Source organism: Oncorhynchus tshawytscha, linkage group LG20, assembly GCF_018296145.1.
Source record: "Oncorhynchus tshawytscha isolate Ot180627B linkage group LG20, Otsh_v2.0, whole genome shotgun sequence".
Classification (NCBI taxonomy): domain Eukaryota; kingdom Metazoa; phylum Chordata; class Actinopteri; order Salmoniformes; family Salmonidae; genus Oncorhynchus; species Oncorhynchus tshawytscha.
Window position 1 is genome coordinate 45,246,509 of NC_056448.1, and position 27,483 is coordinate 45,273,991.

The following is a 27,483-nucleotide window of genomic DNA, read 5'->3' on the forward strand; positions in this document are numbered from 1 at the left end:
GATTTAATGACTGAGATAACATCTTAAGCTGCTACTTCACAGAGTTTGCCTCTTGATGGATTAAATGTGTATTGATGACATTAACATGAACATTTTCTTAAATTTTTCCTCCCTGCAGAAACGGCAGAGAACATTGGCTATTCCTGTGAGCTGCTTACCGATGACATGCAGATCCACTATGGAGATGATATCAAGTAGGTTTAAGATATTAGAGGAGAAGTGTAGGTGTATGGGCCCCAGTGCTTGATGTGAGTCATCCGTGTGTAGCTGTGTAGCTGTAAAGGCTAGGCTACTGCTGTAAAGGCTAGGCTACTGCTGTAAAGGCAAGGCAAGGCTAGGCTACTGCTGTAAAGGCTAGGCTACTGCTGTAAAGGCAAGGCAAGGCTAGGCTACTGCTGTAAAGGCAAGGCAAGGCTAGGCAAGGCTAGGCTACTGCTGTAAAGGCAAGGCAAGGCTAGGCTACTGCTGTAAAGGCAAGGCAAGGCTAGGCTCTGCTGTAAAGGCAAGGCAAGGCTAGGCTACTGCTGTAAAGGCAAGGCAAGGCTAGGCTACTGCTGTAAAGGCAAGGCAAGGCTAGGCTACTGCTGTAAAGGCAAGGCAAGGCTAGGCTACTGCTGTAAAGGCAAGGCAAGGCTAGGCTACTGCTGTAAAGGCAAGGCAAGGCTAGGCTACTGCTGTAAAGGCAAGGCAAGGCTAGGCTACTGCTGTAAAGGCAAGGCAAGGCTAGGCTACTGCTGTGAAGGCAAGGCAAGGCTAGGCTACTGCTGTAAAGGCAAGGCTACTGCTGTAAAGGCTACTGCTGTATTTGCAGAGTGAAGTTATGATAATACACTGTTACAGAGAGTGTAGTTGAGTGTAAAATGTAGTTCTGATGTTTCACGGTCTTGTGTGTGTGTGATAGTGAGAAGCTGCGAATCAGACAGGCAAGCAGGAGGGACCAGCTGCCTGCGTCCGGTCGAGCCAGGAAGAAGGTTCCGGATCCGTTCTTTCCCGAGCCTGGCAAGAACGCACTCATCATCACTGGAGGCTGGCTGGTGAGTGTAGACTACTGCTAGTTACTGTTGCTGTTCAACATGGAATGATCATTAAAGGCGTACATTTTGACTCAGCCTAATATTTACATAGACATTTTTAATTTAATTGTTTTGTGAGGTTTTTCTTTTGTGAACAAAAGTATATATATTTTTTCTAAAGACTAAATAGGCGTCTCTCTCTCTGTCTGTCTGTCTGTCTGTCTGTCTGTCTGTCTGTCTGTCTCTCTCTCTGTCTCTCTCTCTGTCTCTCTCTCTGTCTCTCTCTCTGTCTCTCTCTCTGTCTCTCTCTCTGTCTCTCTCTCTGTCTCTCTGTCTCTCTCTCTCTCTGTCTCTCTGTCTCTCTGTCTCTCTGTCTCTCTGTCTCTCTGTCTCTCTGTCTCTCTGTCTCTCTCTGTCTCTCTGTCTCTCTGTCTCTCTCTCTCTCTCTGTCTCTCTCTCCCTGTCTCTCTCCCTGTCTCTGTTTCTCCACAGAACGAGATCTTATACGAGAAAAAGAAGAAACGTCGCCGCCTTCGCTTGAAGCGTCTCGGACGGAGACCGGCCTCTGCCACGCCCCAGGACTCCACCCAGCCAATCGATGACTGGGAGAAGGAGAGTCGTCAGGTGGACTTTGTGAACATGGCGTGCGAGTGCGAGGCTGTCATCTGCTGCCGGGTCACGCCAAAACAAAAGGCCAACGTGGTCAGCCTGGTGAAGAAGTATAAGAAGGCTGTCACGCTGTCCATCGGAGATGGAGCCAACGACGTCAACATGATCAAGAGTACGGGAGGAGATTTATTTGATTTACTGTTAAATTATTCATTATTTGTTAGCAGTTGTTATCGCTGAATTGTAGTTTTCACCACAAAGCCTTTTGTAGTGAAGTGTTGTGTTATATCTACTCCCCCTTTGCGAACTCCTCACCTCTTCAGTTGTTGGAGACAAATTCTCTGTTTTTGTTTCACCCCCCTCTAGCTGCAGACATCGGTGTGGGTATATCATATTCTCTGTTTTTGTCCCCCCACCTCTCTCCCCAGCTGCAGACATCGGTGTGGGTATATCTGGACAGGAGGGCATGCAGGCGGTGATGTCCAGTGACTATGCCTTCGCTCAGTTCCGGTACCTGGAGCGTCTCCTGCTGGTCCACGGTCGCTGGTCCTACATCCGCATGTGCAAGTTCCTCCGCTACTTCTTCTTCAAGAACTTTGCCTTCACCCTGGTCCACTTCTGGTACTCCTTCTTCAATGGGTTCTCAGCTCAGGTGAGGGAATGTTCTAAAGGTAGGGTGTATCCCAACTGGTACAATTTTCTCTAAATAGTCCACTACTTTTGACCAGAGCCCTATTCCCTCTAAATAGTGCACTATTTTAGACCAGAGCCCTAGGGTGCCATTTAGGGCGCCATCTGTCTGAACTGCATTTTCAACGACCACTTATCTAGACTGACTTCAAAACCCCCACATTACTTTTTGTACCATATACTATGCTACATATAACATGGTGCATGTACTGTGGTGCATGTACTGTGGTGCATATACTGTGGTACATATACAGTGCTACATATAATGTGGCACATATATGGTGGTACATATAATATGGTACATATACCATGGCACATATACAATGGCACATACAATATGGTACATATACCATGGTACATATGGTATGGTACATATACACCATTGTACATGGTACGTATACCATGGTACATATACTATGTTACATATACCATGGTACAGATGATTGATCCTAAATGTGGACATGTATTTGATGATAGAGGGGCGGCAGGGTAGCCTAGTGGTTAGAGCGTAGAGGCGGCAGGGTATCCTAGTAGTTAGAGCGTTGGGCCAGTAACTGAAAGGTTGCTCGATCGAGTCCCCGAGCTGACAAGGTAAAAATCTGTCATTCTGCCCCCCTGAACAAGGCAGTTAACCCACTGTTCCCCGGTAGGCTGTCATTGTAAATAAGAATTTGTTCTTAACTGACATGCCTAGTTAAATAAAGTTTAAATAAAATCTAAAAATGGAGGAGTAATTTATTGTGTGATATATGACTTTATGATACTTCTCCAGGTTGCCTATGAAGATTGGTTCATCACCTTGTACAATGTGATGTACAGCTCTCTTCCTGTCCTGCTGGTTGGCTTGTTGGATCAGGTAAGCTATTAAAGGAGATACATGTAGAATGTTTGTCATTTTTTGACAATGTCCATAATATATCAAAATCTAATTGTACTTGTCACATGCTTCGTAAACAACAGTGAAATAGTTACTTACGGGACCTTCATCAACAATGCAGAGATATAAAAAGGAGAAATAATACTGTAGGAAAGTAATAAAACAATGAGTAATGATAACTTGGCTATTCACACTGGGCACCAGTTGTCTTCAAATGCCAGCTGGACAAGCTGATCTTTTTATAGAGGGAACAGGCTTTGTGTTCACTGCTTTTAATGATGAACATTTTGTTTTATCACTCTGTCTTATTCCGATCAAATGACACGTCAATGTTAAGCTAATACAATGGTTCCCAAACTTGGGTACGGGATACTATGTGGGATCCCCCTGGGCCCATTGAGAAAACATTTCAGCTTATTATCAAACAAATGATCTTCAAATGGGTATAGAATACAACCGCTTAGTGCCAACAAAGGATCTCTTAAACTACTAAAATTTAGTGAATATGAACACACAGCCTTAACAAGCCTTGTCCAAGTGGAGTCCCCTGCATTTAAGTGTCAATTTGGGATAATGTGCAGTACAAGTTTTGGAAGCCCTGAGCTAATATGAAATTTACATTTCCCGTTTCCTTGAAGGATGTGAACGACAAACTGAGCAGAAAGTTTCCCAAGTTATACCTCCCTGGTCAGCAGGGGGCGCTGTTCAACTACAAGAACTTCTTCATCAGTCTGTTCCACGGCATCTTCACCTCTCTGGTGGTCTTCTTCATCCCATACGGGGCGTTCCTCCAGACCATGGGGCAGGACGGAGAGGCACCGTCAGACTACCAGTCCCTCGCTGTGGTCATGGCCTCTTCTCTCATCTTCACCGTCAACCTGCAGGTAGCTGACTTGTTCCTCAATGGATTGGTTGATTGTTTATTGTCTTTCAAAAGGGAAATTCATTCCATAACTCACATGTAGACACAAACTCTGGTGTGTTTTCAGAAATCTGTTGAGTAAAAAAATAAATAAATAAATATACAAGCCTATTTTTATAGCAAGTGCTGTTTCCTCCTGCAGTGTTGGAATAGATGTAACTTCCTGTCTCTCATACTCTCTCCCAGATATCTCTGGATACGTCATACTGGACCTTTGTGAACTGCTTCGCCGTCCTCTGCAGTATAGCCATATACTTCGGCATCATGTTCGATATCCACAGTGCAGGAATCCACGTCATCTTCCCGTCAACCTTCACATTCACCGGTGAGTTCTGCCTCTTCAGATCTGTCATATGGATGAAAACAGACTAAAACTGGGAGAGACTTCCTGGACCTTGTGTAACAGTATAACTTTAGACCGTCCCCTCGCCCATACCCGGGCTCGAACCAGGGACCCTCTGCACACATCAACAACAGTCACCCACGAAGCATCGTTACCCATCTCTCCACAAAAGCCACGGCCCTTGCAGAGCAAGGGGAACTTCTACTTCAAGGTCTCAGAGCAAGTGATGTCACCAATTGAAACGCTATTTAGCGCACCCCGCTAACTAAGCTAGCCGTTTCACTTCCGTTACACTTGTATGCCCTAATGAATACTATCCTGGGTCGTGTTCATTCGGTCACACAGACGATAGCAAAACGTTTCACAATGGAGAATGAATGTTTCTTATTGGACAAGTTTAGGTAGTACCCCCCTAATTCTGTCAGTTTTCTTCCAGTTCGCACCTTATGAACATGACCCTGGCCATATGGCTCCTGTCACAGATGGTGATGGTGAGTAATTACTGTGCTTTTCTAACCCAGCTAATGTTTTTGTTTTTCTGTGTGTCAGGTGTAGCCCCTAACGCGCTCAGACAGCCCTATCTGTGGCTGACCATCATCCTGACTGTGGGAATCAGCCTGCTACCTGTCATCTTCATTCAGTTCCTCTGCAAAACCATATGGCCGTCGGTTGGAGACAACGTAAGGCATAGCTACCACTAACCCGAAAATGACTTGATATCTGTAATATGTGTAATATGTGATAGGTCCAGGGTACGGGCTCGTTGCCTCTGCAATATTGTGAGAGGTTTTTTGTATCCGAGATCTGTGGAAATGGAAAAAACCTGGAAAACTACGTCCTGTCTCAAGTGCTCTTGAATAAAATCCACCACACATCCATATTTTTTAAACTTGTTTATGAACGATTTTATGAATGTTTATTGAATAATTGTTTCCCACCGACGACGCAGGTCCAGAGGAACAGGAAGAAGTATGAGGAGGAAGAGGAGGAGGAGGAGGAGAAGAAGAAACCGGCTCCGTTCCAGCGCGACAGACGATCCCGCCGCTCGGCCTACGCCTTTTCTCACTCCCGGGGTTACGCCGACCTCATCGCTTCAGGCCGCAGCATCCGACGGCGGCCTGCTGTAGCTCGCCCCGACCCAAGGGACAGTATTACAGAGGTCCCCCCAAGCCAGTAACATATGAGGGGGACTCACCGGCCTGGCACTAGACTGGTCCCAGATCTGTTTGTGTGGTCTTGTCTACTCATAGACTTGCATATGGAAAGAATAGGTATAAAAATGTATAGATGTAAAATTACACGATGTCTATGGTGACAATGACCAGAGGAGTTGGCACGACAACACAAACAGATCTGGGATCAGGCTTGCCTGTCCCTATTTTTTTTATTTTACATTTATTTAACTAGGCAAGTCAGTTAAGAACAAATTCTTATTTTCAATGACGGCCTAGGAACTATGCATCTGGAACTGAGAACATACCGCTGGGCCTCATCTCACCGACCTGGCACGGTCGGAATCTATGCAAAGACTCTAACCATCCAAAAGCTCACTGAAGCACTAATGTTGGGGTTCATGTTTTATACGGTTTATTGTGAAAACAAAAAACAATGTTTTAATCTCCAGGATTTTTAAGTCTTATTTTAGTTCTCCTCACCTGGATGGTTGGAGCATTTGCTCGTCATCATTGGGTACTCCTGACATACCTTGGCCCGTATTCATGAAGCCTCAAGGGTTAGAGTGCTAATCTAGGACCAGGTCCCCCTCCTCCCGTACATGTCATCTTATTCATATGATCAAAAAGGGAAAATGTATGTTTGAGCAGCACTTTGTGAATACGGGCCATGGAGTATTTGGTTATGTTGCCTATCACGGTGTAATAATGCTATCTATTGCAGGGGTTGCATTTCATCTGGATCTTGGGAGTTTTACTTTTTTATTTTTTTTTAGTCTTAATTTAATATATTGTGATTATTATTGTTGGTTTGGATTTAAATTCACTGGATCTGTTTTTAAATGCGTACTTGCAGTCAGAAGGGTGTCATAATCAATCATATTTTATTAATGCTCAAGAATTTCAGCTTTTTTTTTTTTTTTTGTCGGCTCATAAGGAAGCTCCTAAGTGGTGGATCCCAACTAGATGATACATTTTTTTGTTTGTTCATTTTATGGTGTCTGTACTGCTGTAAGTCATTTGACATACCTCATATGGACATGGTTGTATTGTATACATGCTTTTTAAAGATGAACCAGTTGTTTACATCAGCCCCTATAGAACCACGCTGCACCTCTGGACATGTGCTAGCTGTTGTTTTACCTGAGCCAAATAACCCCCCCCCCTTTTCAAAATCAAAACCGGATGCTAGTCGCCTGCTAGTAGTATTCTGAGATGCATAACTCTCTAATGTTAATCTATGAAGTATGAATGGATTCAATGATTTGCCATTTTAATTGCCATTTTAATGCGGCCTTTCCATTGACTTGACATTTCATAACATTTTACAAAGTCGGACCATAGAAATAGAACTCATTCTGGTTCACTGTCTCAGTCTACAAGGATGCGGGCATTTACATTGAGACTCGGCCATGGTTATTTGCCAAATACACAATTTTCCTTGTTATATATATCAGCCTTGAATCAATATGACCCTTCAACTGAAACGATACTCTGCGAGTGTGTCAGAAATAGCACTTTAATCCCTATATAATGCACTACGTTGGACCAGGGCTCTGGTAGAAAGTAGTGCACTATATAGGGATTAAAGTGCCATTTGGGACAGTCGTGTTTTTTCTGTTACATACTTGTTTCTCTGTGTATAAAGTGACATATCTACACAAACCTTGAGCAAATAGTTAGTCCATTTGGTATACAGCAACAGATCCATTGGACAACTTCTTATCACTACCGTTTTAAAAACTTGTTTTTAGCATTTTGTGTAAAAATGACTTTGAATAAAAACTACCGATACAGAGAAGCTTTCGGTCTCAAATTATAGATTGGGGGGGGGGGAGTAAAATGTTTCTGCCTAGAAGCAGTCACTATATAGCTGTTCTCTTCAGTTCTCCATGTTGTCTATACGTTTCATATGTCAAATCAAATTGTATTTGTCACATGCGCCGAATACAACAGGTGCAGTAGATCTTACTGTGAAATGCTAACAAGCCCGAAAGACAATCGTTCGGTGGGAGAAACATACTCCATCCACACATTTTTTTGTTGTTGTTGAGTTTTATACAGCACCAACACTAACCCCAGCAGTGGGACATGTGCTCCACCTGCAGTCCAAGAACTGGATTGATTACCATTATGAATATCCATTTGCCACAACCAAGATGGTTGCCAGCGCAAGACGTCTTTTTTTTTTACGGCAGTAAATATCGATTAACGGCAACGCCGAACGCTGTCCCGTAAATCAGCTGACTTGAGAGGATCTGCAAATATCCCGAGTGGAGTAATCAACACGAATTAGACTACCGATGACCTACACTGACCGAGTATTTCATCAATACCGTTCCCTAGAAAAGTTTAATGGTGCAGTATAACCTGTCATAGGTAAGTGTTTTAAACGTATTTGTCCATTGTAGCTTTATTTTGTATATTTTTAACCAGGAAGTTGCGACATATAGGTGCTTTAATGTCAGCTAGCTAAGCTATCACCTGCTAGCGAAGCCAACGGGTTTGACCAAGGTATGCAATATAGTGAATAATACTGTACTGTCTTTTGTTACACGACGTTTTTACTTACACTGGTATACGTGGATATCATAGCTAGCTATGGTAGTGTCTCTCAACGTATAATGTGCTAGCTAGCTCATATGTGTCAACCCATCATTATCTGGCTAAAATATCATTATCTCGCAACGATTTGCATCCAAAGTCTGTAATAATCGATAACCTAGTTACATGATACAGAGAAGATTGAGCTTCTTCTATTGACACACATGATAAATAACTTTTGAGTTATTTATTTCATGCACCCAAACCTTCGAACAGGCATGCTGTCTGGTTGTTTGGTGATCATCCATTGAATGTTTTTTTTGTTTTTGCGCAAGATCTTCTGTAATGTCTTCCCGCACGCAGTTCACGGTAGACTTACTGCATCCATTACATTTCCCTACACTTGAAGTACCTTTTTTTTATAGCTGATTTTTGTTTTTTAAAAATATTTATGTCAGGGTGTTTCGGAACAGTATTGTGGATTCACTTGTTCTCTGTGGTTGGAAAGAGATGCTGGTAATGAGTGGGCGTTCCGGGTAAGTTACATGGTGTCATCGTTCAGCCTTTTGTAGCTACCGCACTGTTTCCCAGGCTGCCAGTCGGCATTGTAGGACCCTATAAAATCAACTTTACGCAATTCAACAATATTGATAAAGGTATTGAATTTAATAGGGAATCCACTACATGGCCACTGTCAAATGATTACATTGATCATAAGACAAGAACAGAATGGATAAGAGACCAGGATAATTCCCCGTCTGCCGAGGCTAAGATGTGCGATGCGCGCAGCTGCAACTTCGTTTAGCGGTGATGCTAATGAAAAATGTATTTGTATATGGAAATTATTTTTCTCAATTAAATGTTAATTACAAAGTAGACTGTTAACGTTATTTGTTTTACAAACTCTACCATCGTATGCGCGCTACAAAAACACTCCCGAACAACAGCTAGTAGGTCCACACTGGAATTAAAGGGTAGGCCTAACTACACCCCAAAATCAAGTGGTCTCCATATGTGGTTTAAGCATTGTTGTGGACTTAGAACGTCCAATGTAGGTGTTTAATTAACCCCCCCCCCAGGCAAAAAATTCAACTGGGTTTTATAGGGCCCTATCTGCAGAGAGTAGAGTGGTTATGGTATCCTCTTTCATTCTACAATGTAAGCTACCTGATACTGGACTAGTCATGATATTCTTAAAAAATAAAATACACGCATACTTGCACTGATATCTTTTAATGTCAATGTATTGCACACACAATTATCAACTTATTGGTTGCCAAAATCAAATTGTTTGTCACATGTGCCAAATATAGCCTTACAGTCAAATGCTTACTTACAAGCCCTTAACCAACAGTGCAGTTCAAGAAATAGTTACACTTTTTATTTAGGATATGTTAACAGTAGAATTGCATAATAACGAGGCTATATACAGGGGGCACTGGTACCGAGTGAATGTGCAGGGGTACAGTTTAGTGTAGGTAATTTGTACATGTAGATAGGGGTGAAGTGACTATGCTTAGCTAGCAGCAGTGTAAAACCAAATGGGGGGGGTCAATGTAAATAGTCTGGTTGGCCATTTTGATTAATTGTTAAGCAGTCTTATTGCTTGGCGGAAGAAGCTGTTAAGGAGCCTTTTGGCCATCTACTTGGAGATCACTCTATGACTTGGGTGACTGGAGTCTTTGATAATTATTTGGGTCTTCCTCTGACGCTGCCTGATATGGAAGGAAGCTTGGCCCCATTGATGTACTGGGCCTTAAGTACTACCCTGTGTAGCGCCTTTCGGTTGAAGGCCGAGCAGTTGCCATACCAGGCAGTGATGCGACCAGTCAGGATGCTCTCGATAGTGCAGCTGTAGAACCTTTTGAGGATCTGGGGACCCATGCCAAATGGTTTCCGTCTCCTGAGGGGGAAAAGGTTTTGTCGTGCGCTCTTCATGAATGTCTTGGTATATTTGGACCATGAAGGAACTTGAAACTCTTGACCCTCTCCGACTACAGCCCCGTCAACATAAACGGGGGCCTGTTTGGCTCTCCTTTTCCTGTAGTCCACGATCAGCTCCTTTGTTTTGCACACATTGAGGGAGAGGTTGTTGTCGTTGCACCACACTGCCAGGTCTCTGACCTCCTTATAAGCGGTCTCATCGTTGTTGGTGATCAGGCCTACCACTGTTGTGTCGTCAGCAAACTTAATGATGGTGTTGGAGTCGTGCTTGGCCAGTCGTCAGTGATAGGGAGTACAGGAGGGGACTAAGCACGCACCCCTGAGGGGAACCGGTGTTGAGGATCTGCGTGGCAGATGTTTTGTTGCCTTCCCTTACCACCTGGAGGTGGCCCATCAGGAAGTCCAGGATCCAATTGCAGGATGAAGTGTTTGGTCCCAGGGTCCTTAGCTCTGTGGGCACTATGGTGTTGAATGCTGAGCTGTAGTCAATGAATAGCATTCTCACATAGGTGTTCCTTTTGTCCAGGTGGGAAAGGGCAGTATGGAGTGCATTCGAAATTGCGTCATCTGTGGATCTGTTGAGATGATATGCAAATTGGAGTGTGTCTGGGGTTTCCGGGGGGATGGTATTGATGTGAGCCATGACCAGCCTTTCAAAGCACTTCATGGCTACTGACTTGAGTGGTACATGAAAGTATTCTTTTAGGCAAGTTACCTTTGCATTCTTGGATGTAGGGACTATGGTGGTCTGCTTGAAACATGTAGGTATTACAGACTCAGTCAGGGAGAGGTTGAAAATATCAGTGTGGACACTTGCCAGTTGGTCCGCACATGCTCTGAGTACACATCCTGATAATCCATCTGTCCCCGCTGCTTGTGAATGTTGACCTGTTTTATGGTCTTTCTTACGTCGGCTGTGGAGAGCATGATCACACAGTCGTCCGGAACAGCTGGTGCTTTCATGCGTGCTTCAGTGTTGCTTGCCTCGAAGCCAGCATAAAATGCATTTTTCTCATATGGTAGGCTTATGTCACTGGGCAGCTCACGTCTGGGTGTCCCTTTTGTAGTCTGTAATAGTTTGCAAGCCCTGCCATATCCGACTAACGTCAGAGCCGGTGTACGAGACGTCAATCCTGTATTGACGCTTTGCCTGTTTGATGGTTCTTTTGAGAGCATAGCAGGATTTCTTATAAGCGGGGTATGTACTTACGGCCACTGTGGGGACAACGTCCCCAATGCACTTATTGATGAAGCTGGGGACTGAGGTGATATTCTTCTCAATGCCATTGGATGAATCCCAGAACATATTCCTGTCTGTGCTAGCAAAACAGTCCTGTAGCGTAGCATCTGTGTCATCAGACCACTTCCGTATTTGAGTGAGTCACTGGTACTTCCTGCTTAAATTTTTGCTTGTAAGCAGGAATCAGGAGGATAGAATTATGATCAGATTTTGCCAAATGGAGGACAGGAGAGAGCTTTGTATGCGTCTCTGTGTGTGGAGTAAAGGTGGTCTAGAATATTTTTTATTCTTCTCTGGTTGGACATGTGCCATGCTGGTAGAAATATGGTTAAAAGGATTTAAGTTTCCCTGCATTAAAGTCCCCGGCCACTAGGAGCGCCACTTCTGGATGAGCATTTTCCTGTTTGCTTTTGCCTACAGCTCGTTGAGTGCGGTCTTAGTGCCAGCATCGGTTTGTGGTTGTACAGTTGAAGTCGGAAGTTTACATACACCTTAGCCAAATACATTTAAACTCAGTTTTTCACAATTCTTGACATTTAATCCTAGTACAAATTCCCTGTCTTAGGTCAGTTAGGATCACCACTTTAGTTTAAGAATGTGAAATGTCAGAATAATCGTAGAGATAATGATTTATTTCAGCTTTTATTTCTTTCATCACATTCCCAGTGGGTCAGAAGTTTTCATACACGCAATTAGTATTGGGCCAAATGTTTCGGGTAGCCTTCCACAAGCTTCCCACAATAAGTTGGATGAATTTTGGCCCATTCCTCTTGTCAGAGCTGGTGTAACTGAGTCAGGTTTGTAGGCCTCCTTGCTCGCACACACTCTTTCAGTTCTGCCCACAAATGTTCTATAGGATTGAGGTCAGGGTTTTGTGATGGCCACTCCAATACCTTGCCTTTGTTGTCCTTAAGCCATTTTGCCACAACTTTGGAAGTATGCTTGGGGTCATTGTCCATTTGGAAGACACATTTGCGACCAAGCTTTAACTTCCTGACTGATGTCTTGATGTTGCTTCAATATTTCCACATAATTGTCCTGCCCCATGATGCCATCTATTTTGTGAAGTGCACCAGTCCCTCCTGCAGCAAAACACCCCCACAACATGATGCTGCCACCCCCATGCTTCACAGTTGGGATGGTGTTCTTCGGCTTGCAAGCATTCCCCCTTTTCCTCCAAACATAACGATGGTCGTTATGGCCAAACAGTTCTATTTTTTTATCATCAGATCAGAGGACATTTCTCCAAAAAGTACAATCTTTGTCCACATGTGCAGTTGCAAACCGTAGTCTGGCAGTTTTGGAGCAGTGGATTCTTCCTTGCTGAGCAACCTTTAAGGTTATGTCGATATAGGACTCATTTTTACTGTGGATATAGATACTTATGTACCTGTTTCCTCCAGCATCTTCACAAGGTCCTTTGCTGTTGTTCTGGGATTGACTTGCACTTCTCGCACCCAAGTACGTTAATCTCTAGGAGACAGAACGCGTTTCCTTCCTGAGCGGTATGACGGCTGCTTGGTCCCATGGTGTTTACACTTGCGTACTGTTGTTTGTACAGATGAACGTGGTAACTTCAGGCGTTTGTAAATTGCTCCCAAGGATGAGCCAGACTTGTGGAGGTCTACAATTTTTTTTCGGAGGTCTTGGCTGATTTCTTTTGATTTCCCCATGATGTCAAGCAAAGAGGCACTGAGTTTGAAGGTAGGCCTTGAAATATATCCACAGGTACACCTCCAATTGACTCAAATGATGTCAATTAGCCTATCAGAAACTTCTAAAGCCATAACATAATTTTCTGGAATTTTCCAAGCTGTTCAAAGGCACAGTCAACTTCTGACCCACTGGAATTGTGATGCAGTGAATTATAAATGAAATAATCTGTAAAGAATTGTTGGAAAAATTACTTGTCATGCACAAAGTAGATGTCTTGTCAACAAACTATAGTTTTGGCAAGTCGGTTAGGACGAGTTTTAATAACTCCAACCTAAGTGTATGTAAACTTCCGACTTCAACTGTATATAGACGGCTACGAATAATCTAGATGAATACTCTCTCTTGGTAGGTAGTGTGGTCTACAGTTTATCGTGAGGTACTCTACCTAGGCTTCTTGAGAGGCTCGTCCTGTGCCTAGGCCTGATGTTGTTGCTATAGGTGATGGAATGGGAAGATAATGATGCCTGTTGCAGCCTGCCGCCTCAGTCCTCCCACTGCTCTGTCCTCCTCACCTATTATCGATGCAGCTGCTTGTTGTGAAATCTTAACTTCTTGTTTCTTTCGATGCGGATAGGTTATCACGACACAAAGTGTGCTAACACAAAACCAATAACAATAGGTTACAAAATATACGCAGTTCACAGTCCTGCCCTGTTCATTACGCCAACAGACGGCACATGTGGTTCTGTACGTCACACAGGTTGTGTCCTAAATCACAGCCTATTCCCTACAAAGCACTGTGGTTCTATGGATCGCCCTCACTTCACTGACTCCATGTCCTGCTGTTGTAGGCTGATTTTGATTGATTAAACTCTGAAAGCCTGTGGGGAGAGATTGGTGGTAGACTTTGAAAGTCAAAAGCAGTGTGTCACTGTCTAGTACTAGTTTGTTGGACTGAAAGCAGAGGTAGTTCTGGTGCTACGACAGCAAAATCACTGAATTATCCAAAAATGAAGCTGATGCATCTTGGGAAGATAAAAGTGATGTTTCGCAGGCTGAGGTCTGCTCTGACTGAGACAACTCATGAGTGTATCATAAGGTACTGTACTGCCGATTTTTTAACTTGGACACTGAATGACTTAGGCCTAACCTTTTTGTGTTTTCAGTTTTCTATAAGAATCTAGATGTGTCTCTAATCCCTAGCCTCCATTTTATGGCTTAAAAAAAAAAAGTTGTGGCTAGATGACGAGGAATTATTTTCACGTTTTCTAGAAGTGTTTTGTCCACTTGTTTGGAAGGATGTTGACCAGTAGACATTTTGCAGTAAAATTTGTTGTAAATAGTGTAGGCTGTTCTGTTGTTCATTACCGTTTAACATGGGGTATCTCCACAGTTCTGCTTTTATTTCATCTATAGTTTGATCTTTACATTTAATCTGGACATTCTGCTTGGGACTTAGCTTTCACACATCAGTCATATTGAGCTATGTTACTATGGAGCAGTAATGTTCAATAGGTGAATGATTGTGTAGCACACATAAAACAGATGGCCTTTAATTTGTTTTCAAGAGCCTATTTTAATTATTGTAAACATTGAATTTTTGAATGTGATTCATGGGTTTTCAGCCAGGTCATGAAAGCACTCTGATCTAAGTTGGCAGTTGGTTCTGCTTTTCTGTGTTATGCCTTGGTAATGGTCTCTGTCGGACATTGGAGAAAATTCCTGTTTTGAGTTGCTTCCCTAAAACGAACCTTAGTCCATCGGTATCTCTGTCACTATCTTATGATTGAGTGAGTGTCACAATAGTCCTTAATGTTTTATTTTAATTACCACAGACTATTGACCGTAGATTTGTGAAGAGGTTATTGGAAAGTGTGGAATTGATCTGAAAACTACTCTAACGTGCCGACAGTAACTCTCTAACTCAGTAACGGTACGTCACCCACTGTAAAGTCTATGGTCTGCCCTTCAATAATGACCTCGATGACCTCAATACTGCCTTGTGTAGTGCCCTCCCACCAATGTTTGTCAGCTCTTTAACTCTTTCCCTCTCTACAGGTCAACAGAGAAAATGTCAGGAAACAGCCTGGTTTTACCCATAGTGCTGTGGGGCCGGACGGCGCCCACTCACTGCATCTCCAGCCTGCTGGTCATGGATGACCTCGCCACCATCATCACCGGCTGCCACGATGGACAGATTTGCATTTGGGACATGACCTCCGACCTCGAGGTAAGCCTGACGTGACCTTTGACCTCCAAACATGCATTTGGGTCCGAAAGGTAAACATGTTACTCATTCTGGTTCTATATGGACCCCCCTCCCCCCCAAAAAAGTTTGTCCACGTAGGCCAGGGATTGGTAACAAGTGGTGCGGGGGTGCAAAGATTTTGGGAGAATTTTGGTTTTTGGTCAAAAAAGATTGTAAAATCACCAGGGTTTAATTTAGGAAATCTGTTCCCAAGTATTCCCACAAATAAATAAACGTGATGCAGTCTCAATGTAATCAAGGGATGAAATTAAACGTCTGTCGTTATCGGGGCTTTTCTTTAGCAAAATTACTAAGAATAAACAAAATGGTCAGTTATCACACCACATTAAGGTGTGGGGACATTCATTGTATGAAAATAACGAACTAGCAACTCTATTTCGCTCGAGCATATAGCATTATCTGTCCATCAACAATTCATCTGCGGGAGCGTGGCAGCTCTCAAAACCAGACCGCAGAAACAGCTGGCCGCTACTTTCCAGGAGATTGTTTGTGAGGAGATTTACTTCCGGGTGTAGTGGGCGGGTGTTAAGAAGCGCGGTTTGGCGGTTTAATGTTTCGTAGGACGCATGACTCGACCTTTGCCACCCGAGCCCGTTGGGGAGTTGCAGCGATGAGACGATCTAAATTGGGGTAAAATACAACAAAAATACATTAAAAATAATACTACTTTATCCTTGGTAAATCTCTGTCGTGTATTACACATCTTAGATGCTTATTGCAGCCTTATCTCTCCATGCAGAAAATGGTTTTGATAGACTAGAATGGTCATATCGCTGGTCCGTCTTGGAACATGTGGGGCTTGGGCTCCAATTTCATTCATATGATTAAAATACTATATGCTAATCCCTCAGCCATAGTAATTAGAGGAAATAACTGTTCAGAATCACTAGAAGCCCAGGTAATCTACTTAATGCCATTTATACATAAACATGCTATTTTGCTATATCAAGACAATGTATCTCAATCGGTCCCAAACGCATTGAAGATCATAGATAAATTATAAAATGAATCTAACCAAATCAGCCTTACTGTTTTCCCCGATGGAGGCCTACGGGTTCATGTTTTAGAAACGTACATTGAAATAAATAATGTACTTGCAAAACATTTTTGTGCTTAGTTTTGGTCAATTTGCGGTGTACACATTATTTGCATTTTCCGGCCACCAGACCATTCACTCTCAACATAAAATCGGCGCGTGGCTGAATCTAGTTGTCTATCCCTGATGTAGGCCAGGCACACCTGAGTGGCCTGTGTAATGTTGTTACTGTGTTAATTCGCAGGTATAAGAGGATCTTAATGTGAAAGTGAAACAGCGGTGTTCCTCGGTGTGCCTCTGTCCTGTGGGTTGCCTATGGGTTGAGTGGTTTACCTGACTTGACTGTCCTGTCTCCTGTGCTGTTCTCAGATCAGTCCCAGGGCCATGTTGTTCGGTCACACAGCCTCCATCACCTGCCTGTCTAAAGCCAGCCCCTGCAGTGACAAGCAGTACATCGTCAGTGCCTCGGAGAGTGGGTGAGTAGTGAATACAGTAGGCATGCCCCACAGGAAGTACAGTGGTGGGCGTGCCCCACAGGAAGTACAGTGGTGGGCGTGCCCCACAGGAAGTACAGTGGTGGGCGTGCCCCACAGGAAGTACAGTGGTGGGCGTGCGCCACAGGAAGTACAGTGGTGGGCGTGCCCCACAGGAAGTACAGTGGTGGGCGTGCCCCACAGGAAGTACAGTGGTGGGCGTGCCCCACAGGAAGTACAGTGGTGGGCGTGCCCCACAGGAAGTACAGTGGTGGGCGTGCCCCACAGGAAGTACAGTGGTGGGCGTGCCCCACAGGAAGTACAGTGGTGGGCGTGCCCCACAGGAAGTACAGTGGTGGGCGTGCCCCACAGGAAGTACAGTGGTGGGCGTGCCCCACAGGAAGTACAGTGGTGGGCGTGCGCCACAGGAAGTACAGTGGTGGGCGTGCGCCACAGGAAGTACAGTGGTGGGCGTGCCCCACAGGAAGTACAGTGGTGGGCGTGCCCCACAGGAAGTACAGTGGTGGGCGTGCCCCACAGGAAGTACAGTGGTGGGCGTGCCCCACAGGAAGTACAGTGGTGGGCGTGCCCCACAGGGAGCCAATCAGTTGTGTTGTGACATGTTAGGGGTGGTATACAGAAGATAGCCCTATTGCAAGGACTTTGACAGTTTCTTCAAGTGCAGTCGCAAATACCAACAAGCTCTATAATGAAACTGGCTCTCATGAGCAGGTGGGACTATCATTTGTTTTTCAACAGAACAATGACCAAACACACCTCCGGGTTGTGTAAAGGACTATTTGACCAAGAAGGATAGTGATGGAGTGCTGCATCAGATGACCTGGCCTCCACAATCACCCGACCTCAACACAATTGAGATGATTTGGGATGAGTTGGACAGCAGAGTGAAAGAATGGCACTCAACAAGTGCTCAGCATATGTGGGAATTCCTTCGAGACTATTGGAAATGTATTCCAGGTGAAGCTAAGTTGAGAGAATGCCAGGAGTGTGCTTAGCTGTCATCAAGGCAAAGGGTAGCTACTTTGAAGAATCTAAAATCTATTTTGATTGGTTTAACACTTTTTTTTGTTTACTACATGATTCCAAATGTGTTACACTACATGACTAAAAGTACCTGCTCGTCAAACATCTCATTACAAAATGATGGGCGTTAATATGGAGTTGGTCCCCCCTTTGCTGCTATAAAAGCCACCACTCTTCTGGGAAGGCTTTCCACTAGATGTTGGAACATGGCTACTATAACAGCCTCCACTCTTCTGGGAAGGCTTTCCGCTAGATGATGGAACATTCGTGCAGGGAGTGTTAGTGAGGTCGGGCACTGATTTTTGGGCGGTAAGGCCTGGCTTGCAGTCAGAGTTCCAATTCAGCCCAACAGGTTGAGGTCAGGGCTCTGTGCAGGCAATCAAGTTCTTCCACACCGATCTTGACAAACCATTTCTGTATGGACCTCACTTTTTGCACAAACGGGAAAGGGCTTTCCCCAAACTGATGTCACAATGTTGGAAGCACAGAATCGTCTAGAATGTCATTGTATGCTGTAGCATTGTGATTTCCCTTCACTGAAACTAAGAGGCCTAACCCAAACCATGAAAAACAGCCCCAGACCATTATTCCTCATCCACCAAACTTTACAGTTGGCACTATGCATTGGGGCAGTTGTTGCTGAACAATTGTTGCGCTGACGTTGCTTCCAGAGGCAATTTGGAACTCGGTAGTGGGTGTTGCAGCTGAGGGCAGACGATTTGTACTCGCTACGCTTTAAAGCACTCGTCGGTCCCGTTCTGTGAGCTTGTGTGGCCTACCACTTCGCGGCTTAGCCGTTGTTGCTCCTAGACGTTTCCACTTTACAGTAACAGCACATACAGTTGACCGGGGACAGCTCCGGCAGGGCAGTAATTTGACGAACTGTCTTGTTAGAAAGGTGGCATCCTATGATGGTGCCACGTTGAAAGTCACTGAGCTCTTCAGTAAGGCCATTCTAATGTCAATGTTTGTCTATGGAGATTGCATGGCAGTGTGCTCGATTTTATACACCTGTCAGCAACGGGTGTGGCTGAAATAGCCGAATCAACTTATTTGAAGGGGTGTCCACATACTTTTGTTTGTATGGTAACAGTTTTTCCTCTAATGTTGTCTATTCACTATCTGCTTTGTGTGCAGGGAGATGTGCTTGTGGGATGTCAACGATGGACGCTGTATTGAGTTCACTAAGCTGGCCTGCGCTCACACCGGGATCCAGGTAACGTATATGGCTTTTTTTCTCACCACGTAGCTGTAGTCCACGGCTGTAGTCCACCTGGACTAATCCCCCGAGACTGTTGCTCCACCTGGACTAATCCCCAGAGACTGTTGCTCCACCTGGACTAATCCCCAGAGACTGTTGCTCCACCTGGACTAATCCCCAGAGACTGTTGCTCCACCTGGACTAATCCCCAGAGACTGTTGCTCCACCTGGACTAATCCCCCGAGTACCTTCTGGAGCTCTGCTCAAGAAAGGCATTTGATTGGTTTGTTGTGAGGTGTCATTGATTTACACCGTGTTCCCGCCCCTCTTTAGCTGTTTTCTGTCATTGAACTTCCCCAGACTTCCTGTTTTAGGGATACCTGGTTCGTAACGAGGCGGTCGAAACCCTGACCTTATCACTAGTCTGTTTTTATATTGTGTCTGAGTCTCACTGGTCCTGTCCTCTACCCATTTCTACCTGTCTGCTGTGTAACGGACATTACCCAGAGATCCTAGGTGCTACTATCCTTGGAACTAACCCCAACTCTAACCCTCACTCTTCTCCTCTGTCTAGTTCTACCAGTTCACCATCGGTACGCAGCGTGAGGGTCGTCTGCTGTGTAATGGACATTACCCAGAGATCCTAGTGGTGGACGCCACCAGCCTAGAGGTCCTCTACTCCCTCGTCTCTAAGATCTCTCCTGATTGGATCAGCTCCATGAGCATCATACACTCACATCGCACACAAGGTAGCCTACTTCACACTATGCTATACAATAGTATGCTATTGCTATAGTATGCTATGCTATACTATCCTATAGTATGCTATGCTATACTATCCTATAGTATGTTATGCTATACTATCCTATAGTATGCTATGCTATACTATCCTATAGTATGCTATGCTATACTATCCTATAGTATGCTATGCTATACTATCCTATAGTATGCTATGCTATACTATCCTATAGTATGCTATGCTATACTATCCTATAGTATGCTATGCTATACTATCCTATAGTATGCTATGCTATACTATCCTATAGTATGCTATGCTATCCTATAGTATGCTATGCTATACTATCCTATAGTATGCTATGCTATACTATCCTATAGTATGCTATGCTATACTATCCTATAGTATGCTATGCTATACTATCCCTATGCTATACTATCCTATGCTATACTATCCTATAGTATGCTATGCTATACTATCCTATAGTATGCTATGCTATACTATCCTATAGTATGCTATGCTATACTATCCTATAGTATGCTATGCTATACTATCCTATAGTATGCTATGCTATACTATCCTATAGTATGCTATGCTATACTATCCTATAGTATGCTATGCTATACTATCCTATAGTATGCTATGCTATACTATCCTATAGTATGCTATGCTATACTATCCTATAGTATGCTATGCTATACTATCCTATAGTATGCTATGCTATACTATCCTATAGTATGCTATGCTATACTATCCTATAGTATGCTATGCTATACTATCCTATAGTATGCTATGCTATACTATCCTATAGTATGCTATGCTATACTATCCTATAGTATGCTATGCTATACTATCCTATAGTATGCTATGCTATACTATCCTATAGTATGCTATGCTATACTATCCTATAGTATGCTATGCTATACTATCCTATAGTATGCTATGCTATACTATCCTATAGTATATGCTATCTATCCTATAGTATGCTATGCTATACTATCCTATAGTATGCTATGCTATACTATCCTATAGTATGCTATGCTATACTATCCTATAGTATGCTATGCTATACTATCCTATAGTATGCTATGCTATACTATCCTATAGTATGCTATGCTATACTATCCTATAGTATGCTATGCTATACTATCCTATAGTATGCTATGCTATACTATCCTATAGTATGCTATGCTATACTATCCTATAGTATGCTATGCTATACTATCCTATAGTATGCTATGCTATACTATCCTATAGTATGCTATGCTATACTATCCTATAGTATGCTATGCTATACTATCTATAGTATGCTATGCTATACTATCCTATAGTATGCTATGCTATACTAGTATGTATGCTATGTATGCTATGCTATAGTATGTTATGCTATCGTATGCTATGCTATACTATCCTATGGTATGCTATGCTATACTATCCTGCTATACTAGTATGCTATGCTATACTACTATCTATGCTATGCTATACTATCCTGTAGTATGCTATGCTATACTATCCTATCCTGTAGTATGCTATGCTATACTATCCTATAGTATGCTATGCTATCCTATGGTATGCTATGCTATACTATCCTGTGGTATGCTATGCTACGCTATACAATACTATGCTATGCTGTGCTGTGCAATACTATGCTATACTATTCATCATATGCACACCACACACACACACAAGGTCAGTCAACCATAGGGTTCCAACATTTCAGGAGCTTTACCAGGTTTTCCAAATATCCCGTTTGGATGATGTCCAGAATCAGAAGGGAAAAAGCAGGGAGGGAATCCTGCAAATTAGATTTTTGAAAATGTAACTGAACCTTGCACCTCTAGGCATCCCACACTGCTAACATCAGCCTCTCTAGGAAGGTTGCAAGTTCAAACCCCCGAGCTGACAAGATACGAATCTGTCGTTCTGCCCCTGACCAGGCAGTTGGCCATGGTAAATACCCACTGTTCCCCGGTAGGCCGTCATTATAAATAAGAATTTGTTCCTAGTTAAATAAAGGTAAATTAAAATAATAAAACCACTGACCAAAGCGTATCGGTCTGTGCTTTGCATCGTCACCCAATTGCTGCGTTTGTAAAATCACTTCATTAAACAATGATAGGCACTGTTAAACCGACACTGTGTGTCCCCTCATCATAATGTGTGATATCTTTTCAGAGGACACAGTGGTGGCAGTATCGGTCACTGGGATACTGAAGGTGTGGATCATCACTCAGGATGTCAACAGGATGCAGGTAGAGTGTTACTGAGGCACATCAGTATGTCAACAGGATGTAGGTAGTGTTACTGAGACACATCATCCCTCAGGATGTAGGTAGAGTGTTACTGAGACACATCATCCCTCAGGATGTAGGTAGAGTGTTACTGAGACACATCATCCCTCAGGATGTAGGTAGAGTGTTACTGAGACGCATCATCCCTCATGATGTCAACTGGATGTAGGTTGAGTTACTGAGACATATCAGGATGTCAACAGGATGTAGGTAGAGTGTTACTGAGACACATCAGGATGTCAACAGGATGTAGGTAGAGTGTTACTGAGACACCAGGATGTCAACAGGATGTAGGTAGAGTGTTACTGAGACACCAGGATGTCAACAGGATGTAGGTAGAGTGTTACTGAGACACATCAGGATGTAGGTAGAGTGTTACTGAGTCACATCAGGATGTCAACAGGATGTAGGTAGTGTTACTGAGACACATCAGGATGCCAACAGGATGTCAACAGGATGTAGGTAGAGTGTTACTGAGACACATCAGGATGTAGGTAGAGTGTTACTGAGTCACATCAGGATGTCAACAGGATGCAGGTAGAGGGAGACAGGCACATCAGGATGTTGTTGTGATCGATACTGTTGTTGTTGTGATCATCTACACAATACTCCTATTAACCAGGATTTGTTCCAGCTAAGATCATGACTATTGGGACTAATTAGAGTAACTGGGACACACGCAGACAATTCAAATGTCTATTACAGTTCTATTGTTGTTTTTTTTTAGTTGTTCCTAGGAACATTAGCGGTCGCTAAGTGTGATGGAAATGAATAATGCAGTTCAGGCACTTCCTACGTGTATGTTTCCTCTTCCTGTTCCCCAACAGGATCTGGATCCAGTGTTTGAGGAGGAGTCTAAGCCCATCTACTGTGGGGGCTGTCAGAGCATCTCCTTCTGCACCTTCACACAGCTCTCTCTGCTAGTGGTCTGCTCCAAGTACTGGAGGGTAGGTGGCTAGAGCCCATGCTCCCTGGGTATCTCCCTCACTGCCCTGGTTGAAACATTCATATAATCACACTGTAGACCTAAGCCCCTTAGATTAGGCCTGTTTCCAGATCTGTTTATGCTGTTAATATGACAATAGGAGTTGTGGCAAGACGATACAAACCGATCTGGCATCAGGCTACAGCAGCGTAGCTTTGTGTTTGAGTCTTCGGCATGGGGGTTGCAACAACTCTTAATCTCGGACTAACCTATCCTGAAATGTTTGTATCAGGTGTTTGATGCGGGGGACTATTCCTTGCTGTGCTCAGTGCCCAGTGAGAACGACCAGTCCTGGACCGGAGGAGACTTCATCGCCGCCGACAAGATCATCATCTGGACCGAGGACGGATGCTCCTACATCTACAAGCTCCCCGCCAGGTGAGGAACAACATCACCTGTATAGGAGACGTGTGTTATGGTGTCCGTTAGTCTGTTATGTTGTCTGTTATACTCGTTGTACCCTTCTACTTCGACTCACCTGACAACTATGAATGAATGTCAGTAATTATTATTTTTTAAATGCACAATGCAATTATTACAAATAAATGATTTTCCATTTTATATCCTCACTAGACAATGGGCTATAAAGGCCTGTGGAAAGTTGTGTAATGTAAATAAAACCAGGGAGGTTGAGTCAAACTAGACTCATTTGGTGAATTTGCGATGCATGGGAAGGTAAGAGGTTTGAGATACAGTTTACTAAGACATACAATGCCTTCAGGAAGTATTCAGACCCCTCGACTTTCTCCACATTTTGTTCCATTACAGCCTTATTATAAAATGGATCAAATACTTTAAAAAATTTTTTTTTTTTTTTTTTTTTTTTTGATCATCAATATACACACAATACCCATAATGACAAAGCGAGGACAGTTAAAAAAAAAAAAAAAAAAAAAAAAAAACAACAACAAATACCTACACTACCGTTCAAAAGTTTGGGGTCATTTAGAAATGTCCTTGTTTTTGAAAGATAAGCAAGTTTGTCTCTTTTTTTGTCCTTTTTTTCAGCTGTGCTAACATAATTGCAAAATGGTTTTCATACGATCAATTAGCCTTTTTAAAATGATAAACTTGGATTAGCTAACACAACGTGCCATTGGAACACAGGAGTGATGGTTGCTGATAATGGGCCTCTGTACGCCTATGTAGATATTCCATTAAAAATCAGCCTTTTCCAGCTACAATAGTCATTTACAACATTAACAATGTCTACACTATATTTCTGATAAATTTGACATTTTAATGGACTACATTGTTTTGCTTTTATTTCTCTGTGACCCTTAACTTATGAATGGTGGTGTTAAGTATTCAGACCCATTGCTTTGAGACTTGAAGTTGAGATCAGGTGCATCCTGTTTCCATTGATGATCCTTGAGATGTTTCTACAACTCGATTTGAGTCCACCAGTGGTAAATTCAATAGTTTGGACATTTATTATTTTGGGAAAGAAACACACCTGTCTCTATATAAGGTCCCACAGTTGACAGTGCATGTCAGAGAAGGAAAAACAAGCCATGAGGTTGAAGGAATTGTCTGTAGATCCAGACAGAGACATATCTGGGGATGGGTACCAAAAAATATCTGCAGTATTGAAGGTCCCCAAGAACACATTGGCCTCCATTGTTGAATGGAAGATGTTTGGAACCACCAAGACTCTTGCTAGAGCTGGCCACCCGGCCAAACTGAGCAATCGGGGGAGAAGTGCCTTGGTCAGGGAGGTGCCTGACCAATGGTCACTCTGACAGAGCTGTAGAGCTCTCCTCTGTGGAGATGGTTGTCCTTCTGGAGGTTCTCCCATCTCTCCACCAATCAGGCCTTTATGGTAGAGTGACCAGACAGAAGCCACTCTGCAGTAAAAGGCACATGACAGCCCGCTTGGAGTTTGGCAAAAGGCAACTAAAGGACTCTCAGACCATGAGAAACAAGATTCTCTGGTCTGATGAAACCAAGATTGAAGTCTCTTCCCTGAATGCCAAGCGTTACGCCTGGAGGAAACCTGGCACCATCCCTACATGGTGGTGGCAGCATCATGCAGCAGGGACTGAGAGACCTGTCGAGGCAAAGATGAACGGAGCAAAGCACAGAGAGCCTTGATGATAACCTGCTCCAGAGCGCTTAGGACCTCAGACTGGGGGCGACGGTTCACCTTCCAACAGGACAACCACCCTAAACACACAGCCAAGACAACGCAGGAGTGACTTCAAGACACGTCTCTGAATGTCCTTGAGTGTCCCAACCAGAGCCCGGACTTGAAACCGATCGAACATCTCTGGAGAGACCTGAAAATAGCTGTTCAGCGACACTCCATATCCAACCTGACAGAGCTTGAGAGGCTCTGCAAAGAAGAATGGGAGAAACTCCCCAAATACAGGCGTGCCAAGCTTGTAGCTTCATACCCAAGAATACTCAATGCTGCAATCACTGACAAAGTGCTTCAACAAAGTACTGAGTAAAGAGTCTGAATACTTTACGGAAATGTGATCTTTCACTTTTAGGTTTTTATGAAATTAACAAACATTTCTAAAAACCTGCTTTTGCTTTGTCATTGTGTGTAGATGGATGATTTGATCCATTTTAGAGTAAGGCTGTAATGTAACAAAGTTAAGGATTAAGTCAAAGGGTCTGAATACCTACTCGGTTCTTTGTGCCTGCCTCTTCTCCCTGGCGCTGGCTCGCCTGCTCTTTTTCTGCGCTAATGATACCAGTGTGTGTTAAGTCTTCGGTCTGTTGCCTGTAGAATATCCTATAAATTGGCGATGGGCCCTGATTTACTGAAGTTGCAAGACATTGCAAGCTAAGAAATTGTGAGAATGCGTTGCGAGATAATGCGTTGCGAGATAATGCGTTGCGAGATAATGCGTTGCGAGATAATGCTTTTTATTTATACCGATGGATAGGCCTAGTGCTGATCCTGATTGTCTTGCCTGGTGGCCGACCTGCCTTATACTGTGCCCCTCTCTCTCCATTCCTTGCTAGCTCGCTATGAAAGGTGTGTGTGTGTGTGTGTGTTCTCAGAAGTACGACAACTAATCAGTCTCCTCTGTTCCCAAAATACTGAATCTTTGGAGTCGAGTTGTCAATTCCTAGTGGAGTCGACTCTCGACAAATAATTGGGAGTCGACGCCGGTAGATGACACGCAAGGGCTCAAGTAATCAATTATTTTGGGGTTGACTCTCCAACACGACATCATCGTTGTTAACAGTTGGGAAAAATGTCAGAGAAAAGCAAACGACAGCAGTATGGAGTTGCGTTCCAGTAATGGTTGTACGTACTGGTGCGATGCTTCACCATCTGAAATGGACGTAAACCCGAACCATTGCTGGCAGCAGCACAATGCATTGTGGTATTTTTATGAACTTTTCATTTTAACGGATAAGCGATTTAAAAAAAAATAAAATAAAAATATTTAAATGTGCGGTTTGAACGTTAAGAGAAGTCGATGTACCCTTGATTTTGATTGGTCCCTAAAGATGATACACAGTATTGCTGTCAGCTATGATACATGCTTGGAAAGGAACTAGTTTCCCCAGGAAGCAAGAGACAATTTTCAACTTTATTCATGTTTGTGTAAACTTTGAACATAAGAGTTATATGTAAGAGTGAGTATACCTGGTCTAAACTAAGTTTTATTTCACTTCCTCTTCTTATGGATTGTGTGCGTCTGGTAAGTGGCTCTGAACCTTTTTTTAAATATTTGCCACTATGGTTTTCACTTGAGACTAGCGGTTTTAGTTGTAGTTTGGGTTTAGCAGGGAAACCACTAGTCAGAAAGGCTGTTCGTCTTCTACGTGCCAATCCGTAAGAAACCATTCTGAGGTGGATTTCCCTGTTAGGTTTAGTTTGTTTTACAGGTTTGTGTGTTTTTACAGTTGCGATGGTGGATTAGTTAGTTTTAGTTGATTTGTAGGCGGTGAGAGAAATAACTAAACTGGGCTGACCTCTGTTCCTTTCTCTTTCTCCTCTCCCTCTCCTCTCCCTCTCCTCTCCCCTCTCCCTCTCCTCTCCCCTCCCTCTCCCTCCCCTCCCTCTCCTCTCCCTCCCTCTCCTCTCCCCCCCTCTCCTCTCCTCCCCTCTCCCTCTCCCTCTCCCCCCTCTCCTCTCCTCTCCCTCTCCTCCCTCTCCTCTCCCTCCCCTCCTTCTCCTCTCCTCTCCCTCCTCTCCCTCTCCCTCCCCTCCCTCTCCCTCTCCCTCCCCTCCCTCTCCTCTCCCCTCCCTTCTCCTCTCCCCCAGCTGCCTGCCTGCCAGTGAACACTTCCGTACTGATGTAGGAAAGACTGCCGAAGGCTCCATCCCACCTCTGGTGTACAGCATCGCGGACCGCACAGACAAACAGGTTACTCCTCTCCATCACACACAATCACTCACTCTGTGAAGAGCTTTCTGGTTTAAAGACAGAAATAAGATCAATAAGTCCTTTTTGCACAACTAAACCCTGTG

The 27,483-nt window shown here is 43.6% G+C and overlaps 2 protein-coding genes across 4 annotated transcripts in view; both read left to right on the forward strand.

The window, feature by feature from the left end:
• LOC112219892 (phospholipid-transporting ATPase IC-like) overlaps nucleotides 1–7,427 on the forward strand; it is a 46,000-nt gene extending 38,573 nt beyond the window's left edge. The window contains exons 20-28 of the mRNA XM_042302728.1: nucleotides 119–194; nucleotides 902–1,034; nucleotides 1,506–1,794; nucleotides 2,051–2,274; nucleotides 3,085–3,168; nucleotides 3,828–4,073; nucleotides 4,298–4,436; nucleotides 5,004–5,134; nucleotides 5,404–7,427. Coding sequence (XP_042158662.1) covers nucleotides 119–194; nucleotides 902–1,034; nucleotides 1,506–1,794; nucleotides 2,051–2,274; nucleotides 3,085–3,168; nucleotides 3,828–4,073; nucleotides 4,298–4,436; nucleotides 5,004–5,134; nucleotides 5,404–5,631 — 1,550 coding nt within the window. The 3' untranslated portion in view covers nucleotides 5,632–7,427. The remainder of the gene's footprint in view (nucleotides 1–118; nucleotides 195–901; nucleotides 1,035–1,505; nucleotides 1,795–2,050; nucleotides 2,275–3,084; nucleotides 3,169–3,827; nucleotides 4,074–4,297; nucleotides 4,437–5,003; nucleotides 5,135–5,403) is intronic.
• Nucleotides 7,428–7,848: 421 nt separating this feature from the next.
• Nucleotides 7,849–27,483, forward strand: part of LOC112219891 (WD repeat-containing protein 7) — a 352,753-nt gene continuing 333,118 nt past the window's right edge. For 2 of the 3 annotated variants that reach the window (XM_042302729.1, XM_042302730.1), the window contains exons 1-9: nucleotides 7,849–8,005; nucleotides 15,069–15,240; nucleotides 16,685–16,791; nucleotides 18,970–19,048; nucleotides 19,608–19,782; nucleotides 21,945–22,021; nucleotides 22,888–23,007; nucleotides 23,278–23,423; nucleotides 27,277–27,379. In XM_042302729.1, the coding sequence (XP_042158663.1) occupies nucleotides 15,082–15,240; nucleotides 16,685–16,791; nucleotides 18,970–19,048; nucleotides 19,608–19,782; nucleotides 21,945–22,021; nucleotides 22,888–23,007; nucleotides 23,278–23,423; nucleotides 27,277–27,379 (966 nt within the window). In that variant the 5' untranslated portion in view covers nucleotides 7,849–8,005; nucleotides 15,069–15,081. Of the gene's footprint in view, nucleotides 8,006–15,068; nucleotides 15,241–16,684; nucleotides 16,792–18,969; nucleotides 19,049–19,607; nucleotides 19,783–21,944; nucleotides 22,022–22,566; nucleotides 22,598–22,887; nucleotides 23,008–23,277; nucleotides 23,424–27,276; nucleotides 27,380–27,483 lie in introns of those variants that run through there. The other variant, XM_042302731.1, reaches the window with a different exon arrangement.